Here is a 14,938-nt window from a genome sequence, read left to right as displayed (position 1 = left end):
ATGTGCAGTGTTCAGAAGTGTCCGATTTCAGTATTAGCATACTCACCTTCCAGCTCTAACGAGCTTTGATTCATGAAGTTGACCACGGGCTTTGTCGTGGAAAATCTGTGACTCCTTCCAGGTGGGTGCTTTGCGCCAACCACACGGAGCCCGTGAAGGGTTTCCTGGGTCGGTTCCTGCGGCGGAAGCTCATGGAGACGGAGATCAGTGGGCGGATGCGGAACATGGAGCTGGTGAAAATCATCGACTGGATTCCCAAGGTCTGGCATCACCTCAACCGCTTCCTGGAGGCACACAGCTCCTCGGACGTCACCATAGGTAGGGGGAGGGCAGGCGGGCAGGCTGGGGCTGGAACTGCTGCTCTTGGAGCCCTGGCCTCCTCGGATGGCTGGCCCTGGGCCCTGGCCGCTGGCCGCTGCACCAGCCACACAGATAAAGAAGGGGACATAGGATAGCTGCAGCCTAGACAGACCCCAGACTGTCAGTCACCCACATCCTGGGACTGTCTCCGCCCTTCCCTCTCGCCCAACTCTCTGCACTGATGAGCGGCAGAGAGAAGTGTCCAGCTCCAGGCTGGTGTAAACTTCTAGGCTAGGTGAGGGGCCCCCACCCCGGGGCTCCCCCAGATGGAAACCACCCCGTAGGATTGGCTTTGCTTTATGAATAATGTTATTAACATTCCTGAAGCTTAGGCTTCAGAGAAAAGAAAAAAAAAAAAAATCACCGGTCATCCCACCATCCTGACATAATCCTTGTAATTTGAGCTTATTTTTTCTGTCCTTGTCCATACATGTTTTATGTAGTTGCAATCATAGTGTACATACAATGCGTTCTTTTTGTTTTCCATTTCACCTGGTCTCATGAGTATTCTTTGTTGCTCTGCAAAATACTTACTCTGTGAAATAATCAGATGTGAGTATGCCATCACTTCCTTAATCACTCCTATTCTCATGGACATCTACCGTGCTTCCATTTTCAAAGGTTAGACAATACCACAATGACCATATTTCTCTAGAAAGTCTCCCCTTCCCTTGGGGTGATTCCCACCAGGAGCGAGATCCCAGGGTAGGGTTAGAGAGCCCAGGTGCCCACTACATGGCAGCTGGCATTTCTGCTGTCACTCAGAAAATGCAGGGTCCTTCCTGTGAGGGGATCGTGGGCTGGCTTCTCCTGCTCCCCCTGCATTTTAATTTGACCGATGTTCCCTATGGTCCCCAGGCCCCCGGCTCTTCCTGTCGTGTCCCATCGACGTGGATGGTTCCAGGGTGTGGTTCACCGACCTGTGGAACTACTCAATCATCCCCTACCTCCTGGAAGCCGTCAGAGAAGGACTCCAGGTGAGACCACACTGCCCGCTGACCTCCTCAGTTCCAGGGACTGTTCTCGTGACCAGCACTCTTGTCTTTATCTCCCCCCGCCCCAGAAACTGACCAATGTGAGGTGGCAGCTCCTCACCTGCGAGGCCATCCTCTAGCACGGCATAGAATGCACTGGGCTGCAAATCCTGCCTCTGCCATTGTTAGCAGTGTGACCCTAAGCAAAACTCTCTGTGCCACAGTGCCCTCATCCCCGGAAGAGACAGCGATCACACCCCGCCACAAAGAGTGCTGCCAGGGTTCAGCGACATCACGGCCAGCGAGTGCTCAGCGTCATGAGTGCACAAGAAATGAAATATGTCGCACTTCACAGTTTGCTTAAGTAGTCTCATATCTGCTATTTGGTTCAGGCTCAGCATTTATCCTGGGGCTTGGGCAAAGTTGTTTTTTTTTTTTTTTTTTTAAATCTCCATTTTTTAAGAGAAAATTTTGACTCAGAGTGAATAAGTGACTTGCCCCAAGGTCAGGAAGTGAAACTTTAAGAATCTAGGATTTGGCGTTCTCTGCCCGACACCAGGACCCCTTATAGATAGATGACCCTGCTGCCCACCTGACTGTCCATCCCTCCTGCCCGGTTGCAGCTGGGAAACTCAGACCCTGCACTTCTCACTCAGCCCAGGGGTTAATGCTGGGGGCTTAGAGGTAAATCGAAGCTTGCAGTAGTTGTATTGTTGAGTCTGGAGGTAGCCTGGGGAGGTTGTCAGCTTTTAGGACCACTCTGAGAAGTTAGCAGGCGTCATACACGGCTGAATAATCCAGAAACCAGCTTAGCCAGGTTCCTAAGGGCTGTGTTTGCTTGGTACTGGGCAGTGGGAGACACATGCTGCTATTAAAGGACCCATTTCGGGGGATGGTGCTGTGTGCACACCCGTGTGTACACGTGTGATGGGACACATAGGGCTTGCACACCTGCATCCATGTGGGTGACCGCGCACTTTAGTGGGGTTTGTCATTTGTGTATATTTAGCTGAGCCTGGCAAAATGTCATTTGCTTTGTATCCCTGTAACATGTAACAGCACTGATGGTCTCTTCAGAGACACTCAGGACAACCAGAGCTCGAAACAGAAGATGGTGTGCCTCTGGTCACTGGTATTTCATTGGCCTGGAGCATGTATGCTACAAATTCAAGCCACAAGTGGTTGTTAAGGCAGAGGGTAGCAAGAAATTGGGCAGTCCCTTAACCAGGCCCAAATCAGTTTCCAGTGTTTGAATATCATTAATCAATGGCAGCATTTTTTATTTTTTTTAATTGTAATTGACATATTCAAGTATACAATATAGTGATTTGTTGTTTTTATGCATTATGAAATTACACCATGGTAAATCTCATTACCATCTGTCACCAGGCAGAGTTGTTACCATATTATTGACTAGACTTATTTACTTCACAACTAGAAGTTTGTATTCCCTTCAGCTATTTCTCTCATTGATGGCAGCATTTCTATTTTGTTGAAAGTGGATTTTATGGGGGGGAAAAGTAAGATTTCAGATCTGTGCAGTGTAATCTGTCTAGGTAGATAAATTCACTGGCCTGTGTTAAGTAACTATCATGTATTCTTTACTCAAATGGATTTGTTAGGACCACAAACCCAAACAGCCACCCCATCACTCCTGTTTTGGGGGGCCAGTGGAAGCATTCCCCGCCCCTGCTGGAAACTTGGAGTCTTTTTCATTCCAGAAGCCTCTCTAAGTTCCCATCAGGGGCTTCCAGGGACTATAGTAGGCAGGCACCTCTGGGAAACTCACACTGCTGGAAAGAAGCGGGAGGAACTGCCCCAGAGGAAGCAGCAGTTTCCTTCTATTTCTGACTCACCACTTACTTCTCCCCTTTGCTTCTTTGCCCAAATATATTCTCTGGTGCAGGACCTAGAGTGTGCTTGGAAAAACTCATGGGAGCTGTTGAATAAAGGTTTCTTGCAGAAAGAGGTGCTAATGAGGACGCAGAAGCTCAGTCTGTGCTCCAGCCGTGAGCTAAGTTAGAGGCCCCTCGGTCCTCACCAAGGCTGGATAGTGTTAATGCCTTGCTGCTTGGACCTCAGCTTCAAAGAAGGCCTTGTGGGCACAGCTATAAAAGCACAGTGAGATCTTCCCTGCCTATCCTGGAGAGGTTGCTGATGAGTTGGTTATAAGGGCAGTCGTTTTCTTTCCTACAAAGATCAAAGAGTCTGCAGGTGAAAGGGCTTCAGGATGGCTATGAGAGAGCCCGTTTAGGACAAGGAGCAGAAACATGCTGCCACCTCAGGAGACCCACTGATTCTCTGTGAGGTGAGAGAAGTCATCCGCTCCTTGTGCTGTTGAGGTCATTTGAAGGACAGTCTTGCAGGAACATGAGCACAACCAGGGGAGGCAGCCAGAGTGAGCGTTACACCACGTTGCTCAAAAGTGAGCCCTCCTGCCCCAAACCTGTGACTGCATGCTGTTCTTTAGTCCGGGAGACCCCACAGAATCTGCAGATTCATGAGGAACCTTGGGATGTTCTCTGTGTCTCTAGTTTTGAAGGAAAGTTTGCTGACATTTATTGAGTGGCTGCTGCCTGCCAGACACTGTGCCAGGGGCCCAACAGGCATGATCCCATTTAGTTTTCACACCCAATATGCACCTCATAGACAGGAAACCAAGGCTCACGGGAGTTTTTGACCCTTCCCCAGTTCACTTGCTGGGGTGTGGATGAGCCAGCATCATAGCCCATAGCTAACTTCTCAGTTACTTCCAAGATTTTCCAGGCTGTTCTAAGACCCCTGCGCTATACCTTAGATGCTTCAGGTGGCTCACGGAACCAGGTATTATGTTTCATAGCATGAAAGTTCTACGTAAGATTTCACTTGACAAAAAAGACTCTCCTGTTTTAAAAAAATTCAAAACTCCTCACGCTGCTTGTTGCCTTGAGTCCCATGCTTATTGGGTGCTGGGCACTGGTGGGCCATTTACTCCTCCCTGACCCTGTGAGGTGAGTGATGTAGCCACGAGGTGAGTGCACTGTGGTTCAAAGCAGGCAAGCCCTTGGCCAAGGTCATATGCTGAGAAGGGGTGGAGTCCCCAGACTGGGCTTAGGCAGGGCTGCCCCTGGTGGTAGATAGCGCAGAGCCCCCGCTGCAATCAGGTCTCACCATGGGCTTCCAGTCAGCCCCTCAATGGGCACAACCTTGCCCAGAGGAGATATGGCATTGCCCCCTAGTGGATACTAGATATCATTGCAGGTTTTGACTCCTAATTCTTTTTCCCAGTCAAATTGTTTGTGTGCACGTGTGTGTGCGCACATGCATGCATGCGTGCAGTTGCTTGGAGGTTCCTGCAGAATCTGTACCTCGAGGCCCTCATGTGTGATAAACATGTGCATTCACAGAGTCATAAATCAGAGTCAGTGGCTGAGGTTTCAGTTTCCAGTGTCTTGGATCTCTATTCCTAACCCAGTAGTCATGCCAAGCTCCTCCCTGCCTTGGGGAAAGTGAATGTCCTGTCTGTCTGTCTGTCTGTACAGCTGTCTGCTATTTCCCAGAGCTGCCTCAGGGCTCTGCAGTGGGACCAAGGAGCTTTGTGATACATCCTTTGCTTGCCACGGTACTTACCCAGCCATTCACCACTTGGACTTGAACATGTCTAGCAGCAAGTGGGGAGACTTGTAAAAATATTCCTTGTTCTTGCAAATGACGTGAGATGCTCCTTGAGTGCTTTTGTCTTATGACTTAGCCCCCAGCCCTGTTCCCCTTTAGAGCTGTCAATGTAAACACTTGCCAAAGTGTCTAAAGCCTGCAGAGTCATTCAAAAGACCTCTGTCCCCCTGTTGGAAGCGGGAAGGGTTGTGGTTGTTGATCAGATGACCCAACCTGCTCTGAGACCCTGGGTAGACCTCCCTACTCTATACCTCAGATTTCTCAACTGTAACCTGAAAAGTGTGGCCCAGGAGAGTTTTTTCAGCCTGGCTGTCCAGAACCACGAAGTTCCTCAAACTACCTAGTAGTAGGGTCAGAGGAGCAGAGCAAAAATTTAAAAGCCATGGGGCCAGACTCTATGAACTTGCTGAGCGTGGGTTCTAGCCTCTGTTACTCCGCAGTTCTCAGCGTCTCCTCTTCAGGCTGGAGGATGGAGACAGAAGCAGGAGCTGTCGGAAACGACGTTTGGTTCAACCTCCCACATGTGAAATCTGGCATGGGAAAGTCAGCTGAGTTCTGTAGGGAAAGTCCTTGGAGGGAGAAGCTGAAAGTTGCAGGCATATTTCTAATCTGCCAAGACTTCTTCAGTTCTGGAAATCCCCAAGTGCTTATGTTTCTCTCCTCCCTGACCCACACGTGTGCACACATGCTCCTTCATGTGATCCCTTCCCGCACAGACTGTGAATCGCCTTTCGAATGCCAGACTGAATTCTCCGGCCTCGGAGTCACCACAGCCCCAGGTTAAGAACGATTTCACAGTAAACAGGGCTGGAGGGTGCTAGACAGGAGGGGCCCTGGTGTCTGAGAGCCATGAGCTCATAGGAGGCTGTGTGTCTGGAGCAGAGGAGGCGGCGGCTGTGGATGAAGAGAGGTGGGGGGCCCGTCTGCAGCGTGGGCAGGGTGGGCGCTTCCCGGAGAGATCGGAGGTGGCTTAGCAGTGGTGAGATGGCCAGAGGGACGGTGGGTCCAGCCCAGGTGACGTGTCCTCGTCGGGCGGACACCCGGCCTGCATCTCCCGGCGCTGGTTTTGGCCGAGCCACACGAGTCTTGTTGATACCGCCAGGTGGTTCAGAGTGGAGTTCATCAGGAGGAGTGGAGAAAGGAAAGGCTCAGACAAGGATGCTGGGGTCCTAGCTTCGAATCCAGCTCTGCTCTGAAACCTTTTACAACTGGGTCTTCTCTTTAAGTCCCAAGAAATTTTCTGTCCAGTAGATGAAGGAGCTGGGATAGGTGACCCCAGTTCCTTCCAGCTGTGTTAGCCTGGAAAAAGACAGGGTTTTAGCGGTCAAAGCTCAGCTCTGCTGTACTGTCAGCCCTCTCTCCCCGTACTCCCCCCTGCCTCAACTGTAAGAGTCCTGGAAGGACAGACAGATAGGCTACCGTCCACATGTAATTCCACTCCCGAGCTCCCTGCAGCCATTGTGGTCCAGAGGGCTTTGGTCTTTGTACCCCATGGTCCGCTACAGAGGGGGTGCCCTTCCAGAGCCACAGAGGGGGCACTGTCCTGGGTGGGCACATCTTGTCCTGGCTATGAGCACAACTTTGCCACGTCTGCTCAGGCTCCAGCGGTTCACACGCTTGGACAGACTCAGATTCCAGTTCTGCTTCCCCTCCTTCTGGAGCCTGCTCGGGTAGTGATACTTTCTCTCGGAGTCACGTGGTGGTAAAACAAGATATTTGTCAAGTGTTTCTCACAGTCCCTGGCGCGCAGTGAGCTGTAAGGCATGGTGGAGGGGGTAGCCTTGAAGAGGAAGGCTACAGAGAGGGCCTGTCTGTGTGATGTGCCGAGCCGAGCCTTGGAAAGTGGTGCAGCCTAGGTTTTCAGTTTTTTAAACAGTGTCTACATTGCTTGTAATTGCCAGGAGAAGTCACTGAAGGCATTGTATTATTAGGTATTTCTGACTTAAGAAAAGGTGCTTGGAGGCATGGCACTGGTCTTACACAATTTTGTGTTAATTCTTTTTTTGTTGTTGTTGTTAATTCTTTTTTAAGAGGAAATCAGTTGTTGTGGACAATTCTGAGAAATACATGAGGGAGGAGAAACGCTTGCAATCCCAGGACTCACATGGAGCCCCTTTAACAATTTCCTGTTCTGAAAGTGACCAGTACCTCTTCAGAGGGCCCCTGAGAGTCAGACTCCCTTCAGGAAATGGGGTTTTATTGAGCCAGGGCCATTGTGGCCTCCAGTTGTGGTCCTAATGCCCAGCATCCCCAGCTGTGTGCCATGGCAGGGGGGGCCTCCTCATGGGATGATAGCACCTCTTTCCAGCTCCACGTTCCGTGATGTCACATTGATAAGTGACTGGCCACAGTGAGAGTATTTATACCATGGAAATTGGCAAACGCTTCAAATCAGATGCCTGTTTTTCACGTTGGATCCACAAGGCTCAGAGTTTAGGGTGACACAGAGAGTCAGTGGCAGAGGTGAGAGGTGCCTCCAGTGTTCTTACTCTCTGGGTCACACCACCTTTGATCTTAGCACCTTGGATGATTTCCTTAGGATAGAATCCTGCAAGTGGAATTACTCCATCAAGGGAAGCCTAATGCTGGGTTTGGAGAGTTTTTCAGAAAGCTGCAAAACCAGGACTGCAGAGGGGTCTCAGCCCACCTCCTGACTGTTCTTTCTTTGTCTGTTTCCAGCTATATGGAAGGCGGGCCCCCTGGGAGGACCCCGCCAAGTGGGTGATGGACACCTATCCTTGGGCAGCCAGCCCACAGCAGCAAGAGTGGCCCCCTCTCCTGCAGCTCCGGCCCGAGGATGTTGGTTTCGACGGCTACTCCATGCCTCGGGAGGGGTCAACCAGCAAGCAGATGCCCCCCAGTGATGCTGAAGGAGACCCGCTGGTGAGTTCTCTGCTTCCAGAGCAGCTTGGCATTCACTGAGCACTCACTGTGTATTGAGTGTGATATAGGGCACGCTGGAAATTTGGAGGTGACCGAGCCCTGGTCTTGCTTAGCAAGGTTAGACCCATCCCAAGGTTTGGGACATTTCGGCCAATATTTTCTTCCTTGTTTTTGGTTTTTCACTAGTGCCTTTAACCCCTGTGACAGTTTTCAGGTGAAAGGTTAAGAATTTGGTTTTTCCCCCTAAATGTCTATACCACTCTCTGCCCTCTGCTCTGAGCTCACCATTACCATGTCTGGTCCTGTCCCATCACCCCCTCCCACTAGTAACTGAGCCGAGGTAGAGCATGCTAAGGGCAGAAGTTCGAGCCAGCGTGTCCAGGGCTCAGGCAGAGGGAGGTCTGAGGACAGGAGGGGCTCGTGGAAGCAAGGCCAGGGGAGCCTGAGTGTGGGTCCCCAGGCCAGTGAGATGAGTTAAGTCCTTAACGCTGCCTGAGCATCTTTATTCCACAGATGCTAAAGCAGTAAAGGCCCTTTAAGAAGAACCTGGGCCAGAGGCTGTAACCCTACAATTCTAGTACTCCCTGCCAATGTGAGACCCATGCGTAGGCATACTGTGAAATTAGACCGAATGCATCAGAAGACCTATAAAAGAAAGTGGAAGCACATATACCAGAACCTTGCATGGTTAAGTGACCATAGTCATGCTATAAATTCAGCCCTGAGCTCTCTTAGCAGCTTAGGCAAGAGGAAAAACACGGCAAAGACCACAGCTTGCGCTACCTAATGAACAAACACGTTCATAAGAGATGGCAACAGAATTCAAAGACAGCTGACTTGCTGTGCCCTCCCTGGTGACTAACTGATTTGCTAGATAAAAAAATAATCATCATAATAAGTGCCTTAGGGTTGTTTGCCACTCCTGACTGGTGGAATGCAGCTGCAGTCCTATTGAGACTTTTTAGAGAGGAACTTTATTTTAAATGTATTTAGGGCTTGTGTTACTACCCAGCTTGATTTGCAGTGTTTACAGCAGTAATTTTCCAGAGGAAAGGGTCAGCCTATAAAAAACCATTGCTAATGTTGTTGTTGTGTTAGTCACTCAGAAAAGAGACCCCATGGATGTAGCCCACCAGGCTCCTCTACCCTTGGGATTTTCCAGGCAAGAATACTGGAGTGGGTTGCCATTTCCTTCTCCAAGAGATCTTTCCAACCCAGGGATCGAACCTGCATCTGCTGCACTTCAGGCAGATTCTTTACTGCTGAGCCACTGGGAAACCATTATTAAAAGCCAAAGTCATAGAACTATTTCTGTGGGTTCAAGCTGATAGACTCTGAGTCTCATAAAAATGGAATTTGGGGTATCTAGAGGACAGAATGGTCAGCTCATCCCTGGACTGTCTTTTCTTAACCAGAAATATTTGTGTCACTAACTAAACACAGAGAGCATTTAGGTAAGACCCAGGGTTCTTGGAATAGTTACATAGAATTCTCCTGGCAACCTCTGGCCCCCAGAGGTCATCTGTGCCAGCCCAGCTACCCCTACACATCAAGTTAGCTACTTGGTGCTTCGCCCGAGTCCTGTTATCTCTGCCCAGGGCCACAGATCTCGGCTATAAATAGCCCTCTTGTTTACTGACCTCTTGCCCTCCTGAGACCAAGGACTCCAGGAGGACAGGACTGTGTTGTGTTCACTCCAGACCATATACTGTGGGTACACAGGGGATGTTTGATGAGTGAATGAATAATCCTGGCTGTGAAGGAGTTTCCTTCATGTTTCTGCCCCACCCCTTCGTGGCTGTGGCCGTGCAGATGGACACCAGCCCGTGGTGCTTCTGTGGTTGGCTCACCCAGGCGTACTCTGCTAGGCGTCCTGAGGGGCAGCTGGCCAGGGAGCAGCCAGGTTTCATGCCCGGCTGCAGGAAATCTGATGATAGCTCAGAGAGATGCTATCTTCCTAATTTTGTGAGATCAAACGTAAAAGATATACACACACAATTTATAGTTGTAAATAAGAGTCACTTTCGGTTCCCCATCTCCACTTCAACACAGATGACCAACAGACTGTGGACCAAGGGAGATACAAGAACACTGCCTTTGAACTCTTAAGATAGGTGATGATGATGGTGATAGCAGATATATCACATTTATTGCACAGTTACTGTGTGCCAGACCCTATTCTAAGGGTTTAGCATACATCTTATCATTTGTTCCTTCCTTCAGCCCTATGGGATGGGCACTGCTATTCTCTCTAGTCTATAGATAAGGAACTGACGAATGAGATCTATTAAATAATTTCCCAGAGGTTACCTGTGTGCTCTGAGGCTCCGCTTGTAGCTAGTGCTGTCCCCCCTGCCCATGGAAGCCTTGACGGGAGCTGGAAGCGCAGGTGACTCTAGGGAGCCCTCTGGCCAGAACCAGGGGTGCAGACGGGCTGGATGCTCACTGGAGGGGAGCCATGGGCCTAGAGGTCAGCAGTGCCGCTGTTCGTGTTCCAGAAGCTGGGGCACTTGGCTGGCATCTCACCCAGGCCGAGGGATACACTGGGGTGAGGTGCTGTTCCCAAGTGTGAAAATAAATATAGAGGACTTTGTATTTTCTGTCCTATGTGTCCGTTCATCCACAGCATAAGGTGATAGAGTAGGTATAATTATTCACATGTGACCAGTGAAGGAACTGAGGTGTAGGGGTTAAGTCACGTGCCCCAGTCATTCAGCTGGGGGTGGTGGACCTGAGATTTGAACCCTGGAAGTCTGGCCCCAGAGCCCATGCTCACGTCCACCATCTCCACGGTGGGCCACAGCCCCAAGATGAGTCTAGAGAGGGGGGCCTGAGCTTCGGAGAGGCCGGAGGTGGTCGGCTCTGCACGGACCGGGAGCCTGCTCATGCCCCTCGCTCTTTCCCCAGATGAACATGCTCATGAGGCTTCAGGAGGCTGCCAACTACTCCAGCCCCCAGAGCTACGACAGCGACTCCAATAGCACCAGCCACCAGGACGACATCCTGGACTCGTCCCTGGAGTCCACTCTGTGACGGGGGCCGGGACCCGGAGCCCGCCCTCCTCCCTGTCCAAACGCCCCCATCCTCCTCGCCCTGCACCAGCCTCCCCCGCGCCCCCTGAAGACGCCCTCCTGAGCCAGCCCCCGGCCGCTGTGTGAGCGCTGCGGGGAGCCCCACGCCCCTCCTTGTCCTCCAGCCTTGACCTGGGTGCGGGCGCCCCGGGCCGGCTGCCTGGGGCCCACGTCCTTCACAGCGAAAACTGCACTATCTACCGTTTTCATTACGGTTCTGCCTTGTTGCCGTGACCTCCCTAAGACACGGAAAGGTACTTCTCGGGAAAGGACCATCACCGTTGGAACGAGAGGGTGAAAAAACAGCAACAACAAACCCACTTGAAGCTCTGAGACCAAGCAGCCTCCTTGCCCTGAGCTGCCCGGAGACGGAAGAGACCGGGGCAGAGTTGGAAATGCAGACAGCATGGCTTTTCCCGAGCAGACCCTGCAGCCCGGTCCACCCTGCCCACCCTACCCCGCCGATGCCATTCCACCCTGCCGACGCCCTTCCACCCCGCCAGCCCCAGAGAGACCTGGTGCCGGCCGGGATCCTTGCTCTGGACACCCTCAGCAAACCGCAGAGCCACGTCACAGGGAGACCTTAGGAACAACAAATCGTGCTTTCTCTTCTGTTTGTTTTCGAAATGGTGCTCTCCTTACCCGAGAGGTATCCTGCCTGTCCCAGTTCACCCCCACCTCTCAGACCCATCAGCCTCCGGTTCATCCTCCAGCGAGAGTGCGCGGCCGAGTGGACGCGGCTGTAAAGGCCGATCTGCATGTGTCCGAGTCCTTCTCCTGCGGAAACGCGTCTGGTCTTGTTCCTGCTAACACTGTGTCCAGTGAGAACTGGTCTACCTTGGCGAACCCATCACCTCCTTTGAAAATGAGGTCAACTTCTTCCTTTCTGACTCTTGATTTTGAAGGTTTTTTTTTTCCCCCTCTCCTCCCCCTCGTGGTCAGAATCCATCCTTTGGTGAACGTGAGAACCGCAGGAGTTGGCTTTCGGTTGGGTCCTGCTGAGTTTTGGTTTTCAGTTGTCCATCTTCACGGTTCTACACACTCGCTGCCTCCTGCCGGGGCTGCGGTCGCTGCGCTCTTGAAGGTGGGGCCAGCGCCCCATCCACAGCACGTGGGTGAGCGGGACCTTGCCTTTCCTCCTCGTCCCCGAGGCTACAGGACGCATGTCGACACCTCCAGCGTGCCAGCCCCCAGCCTCAGGGCCGGGGTGGGAGGTCACCTCGCAAAACACTTGCACTTTCCCCAGTACCAACGGGACATCACACAAGTCCACAGGCGGAGGTGGCCGCCCCCTTCCAGAAGCCGCAGCCTCCGGTGATGAGTCTTGCCTGACCTCTTCGGTGCTGACCTTCCCAAAGCGATGCCTTACTGGTTTTGTATTCACCGTGATCATTGTTGAGTGTCGTGCCTGCCTGGGGTCTGTTTTTCTGTTTTCCACGTCCAAGCAAACAGGGCTAACAAGTCATCGATTCACTCGGAGAACTCAGTTAATGTGACTTCTCTCATCTGAAAGACTCTTTCGTGTGGATGCGTGACTATGGAAAATGAAAAAGGAGGAAAAAAAAAAATCCTTGTGTTTTTAGGTTCTTATCAGCTAACACCCTGACTAGACGGCAATCTCGTCTCGTGCAGGAAAGGGCAGAAGTTCTGCCCTGTTACGTGACGTTGCCGAGTCATGCTCTGCTGGTACATGTCTTCAACGTCCTGGTATTTTCTCTACAGAGTGTGGTCAATCTTTGAGTCACTTGTTTCTGTTTTATTTTTATCAGACCCCCAGGGGGGGTATCTCTGTTAATGATTTTCAGGGTTTTTACTCCATTTTTTTTTTTAAACATTTCTGTTTCCAAACATCCCTCTCTCAATATCTGTTCTTTTCTTCCCACAAGAGCTTGACCTGAAGCCACTCACGTGACATTGGATGACACCATTTATTTCCTCTTTAAAACGAAAAGTGGACTGTGTCCCACTAACAGGTGAATGGCAAACCTCTCGACGTGCTGTTTTCTTTCATCCTAATTTAAAAAAAATCTTAGCAGACTGTGTTCTGCTGAGCCTTTCTGAGTCATCTGGGTGCGTGAGTGTGTCTTCCTCTGTTTTGTTTTTCATCAGACGTTCAAAGCCTGTATTTTAGCCTGTGACCTCGGGGCCGCCACCCTGAGCCTTCTGTGTAAACCTGAAGAACAGTCCTCCTCAGTCTTGTCTCCCAGCGATGACCTTATACGCTCATACTGTGAATTTGGGAGGAGGCACAATGGACTACTCCTCCTTGTGGGCAGTTTTCCCAGTCACCTGTGAGTAGACACCTACCAATATCCTCTGACACATTTCTTTTGACAACTCCCTCTTCACTCTTTCTTTCTTCCCTGACCCCACAGACTTCCCTCCCACCGGGTCCAGGCCCAGCGCCGAGACCTCTGTCCCTGGTGCTGCCTGGCAACCGAATGGTGGTGTCCAGGAGCGGAGCCTTGCACGATTCACAGCTCGGCGTCTTTCCTAATGTTTTGGGAAGCAGGGTTGTCTGATATGCACATTTCTTACTTTGGTCCTGTTTTCTTTGTGTCACTCACCTTTGACAAAGTGACTTTGTGCTCATTTAGGGCTCTGTCCGAAATGCTTCCATTTTTGCCTTTTTCTACAGTTAGGCTAATTTTGAAAAAATGTATGAAATTCTATGCAACATTTGTGTTGAGTTACCGATGGAAGCCAAAACTTTTCTTCCCAAACTGCCAAGAATTTTACAGGCCATAAATGAGATGGGAATTCCTTTTAATTTAAGGAGGTGGGTGGGACAGGGGTGGGACACGGAATGAGACTTACCTAGATCTTTGTTGTAATCTTGGGGACAGTTTTTATTTTATTGTTGATGCTTAAACTTCAAAATTCTGTGTATTCAGATTTGATCGTGGCGAATCTCCTTCAAAAGAAAAAAAAATAATCCAACTTTGTGGATATGACATGAAAGGTTTGCTGTTTTGATCTAGTTGTTTCCAGTGGAGCAGTTTATGAAATATGTTCTATAAGATGTACATTTTTTCATTGTAACATAGAAATTGTAAATAATTGATTAAAGTGCTGCATTTTGATGAATTTTTTCTAGCCATTTTTAAAGAGAAAACTAGGAATTGAGTATTTTGTGTACGGTATGTTTCCTTCCTCCCACCCTCCCTCCCTCCCTATTTAATTTTCATTTATCATGAGGTTTTTGGATTTGCCAATGATCTGCTGGAGATCATGCCCCACGTCATAGAGAATAAAGATGATGATTGTACCAGTCTTAAATTATTCATGATTCAATAAAATTGATGCTTATTTATTCAGATGAGTGGTTTGACTTTTCTGTGCTCGATAACATTCTCATCAGAGTTCAGGTTCATGCCAGGGAGAAGTCATCCTTCTTTGGATGCAGCAAACACAGGAGCAGCTCCCCAAATCTGCAAACCCGTCTTTGCCGCTGTGTCATCAGCGTCCTGCCTCTTCTCAATCCCTCACCTCGGTTATTGCTTGCGTGGAGCTTATGAACAATGCAGGCCTTCGGGTTCCTCGCAAGCCCTGAGTCACTGAGGACCTTGTGGAGATGCAGATCCCGATTCAGCAGGTCCAGGGTGGGGCCTGTGATTCTCCGTTTCTAACAAGCTCCTGGGTGATGCTCACACTCGGGTCTTACACTACACTTTGAGGCGAGCTCTATCAGTATCCAGCTGCCCCACCCGCCCCCCAGTTGACCCCTGGGCACAGGAGAGATTTCTTTTTAATGACTTTATTCATGTATTATTTGTGGCTGCGCTGGGCCTGTGTTGCTGCGTGGGCTTTTCTCTGGTTGTGAGCAGGGGCTGCTTTTTGTTGCAGTGTGCAGGCTTCTCACTGGTGGCCTCTCTTGTGGTGGAGCACAGCCTCAGGAGTTGGGGCGCACGGGCTTATTTGCTCCTCGGCATGTGGGATCTTCCCTGACCAGGGATTGAACCTGTGTCTCTCACACTGGCAGTCGGATTCTTTACC

The 14,938-nt window shown here is 50.4% G+C and overlaps 1 protein-coding gene across 14 annotated transcripts in view; it reads left to right on the top strand.

The window, feature by feature from the left end:
- NAV2 (neuron navigator 2) overlaps nucleotides 1–14,261 on the top strand; it is an 874,724-nt gene extending 860,463 nt beyond the window's left edge. For all 14 annotated transcript variants that reach the window (XM_043451131.1, XM_043451122.1, XM_043451119.1 and 11 more), the window contains 4 exons: nucleotides 122–318; nucleotides 1,219–1,337; nucleotides 7,668–7,871; nucleotides 10,779–14,261. In XM_043451131.1, coding sequence (XP_043307066.1) covers nucleotides 122–318; nucleotides 1,219–1,337; nucleotides 7,668–7,871; nucleotides 10,779–10,904 — 646 coding nt within the window. In that variant the 3' untranslated portion in view covers nucleotides 10,905–14,261. The remainder of the gene's footprint in view (nucleotides 1–121; nucleotides 319–1,218; nucleotides 1,338–7,667; nucleotides 7,872–10,778) is intronic.
- The last annotated feature ends 677 nt before the right edge of the window (nucleotides 14,262–14,938 follow it).

Source organism: Cervus canadensis, chromosome 29, assembly GCF_019320065.1.
Source record: "Cervus canadensis isolate Bull #8, Minnesota chromosome 29, ASM1932006v1, whole genome shotgun sequence".
NCBI lineage: Eukaryota > Metazoa > Chordata > Mammalia > Artiodactyla > Cervidae > Cervus > Cervus canadensis.
This window is presented reverse-complemented; position numbering and strand designations above follow the sequence as displayed.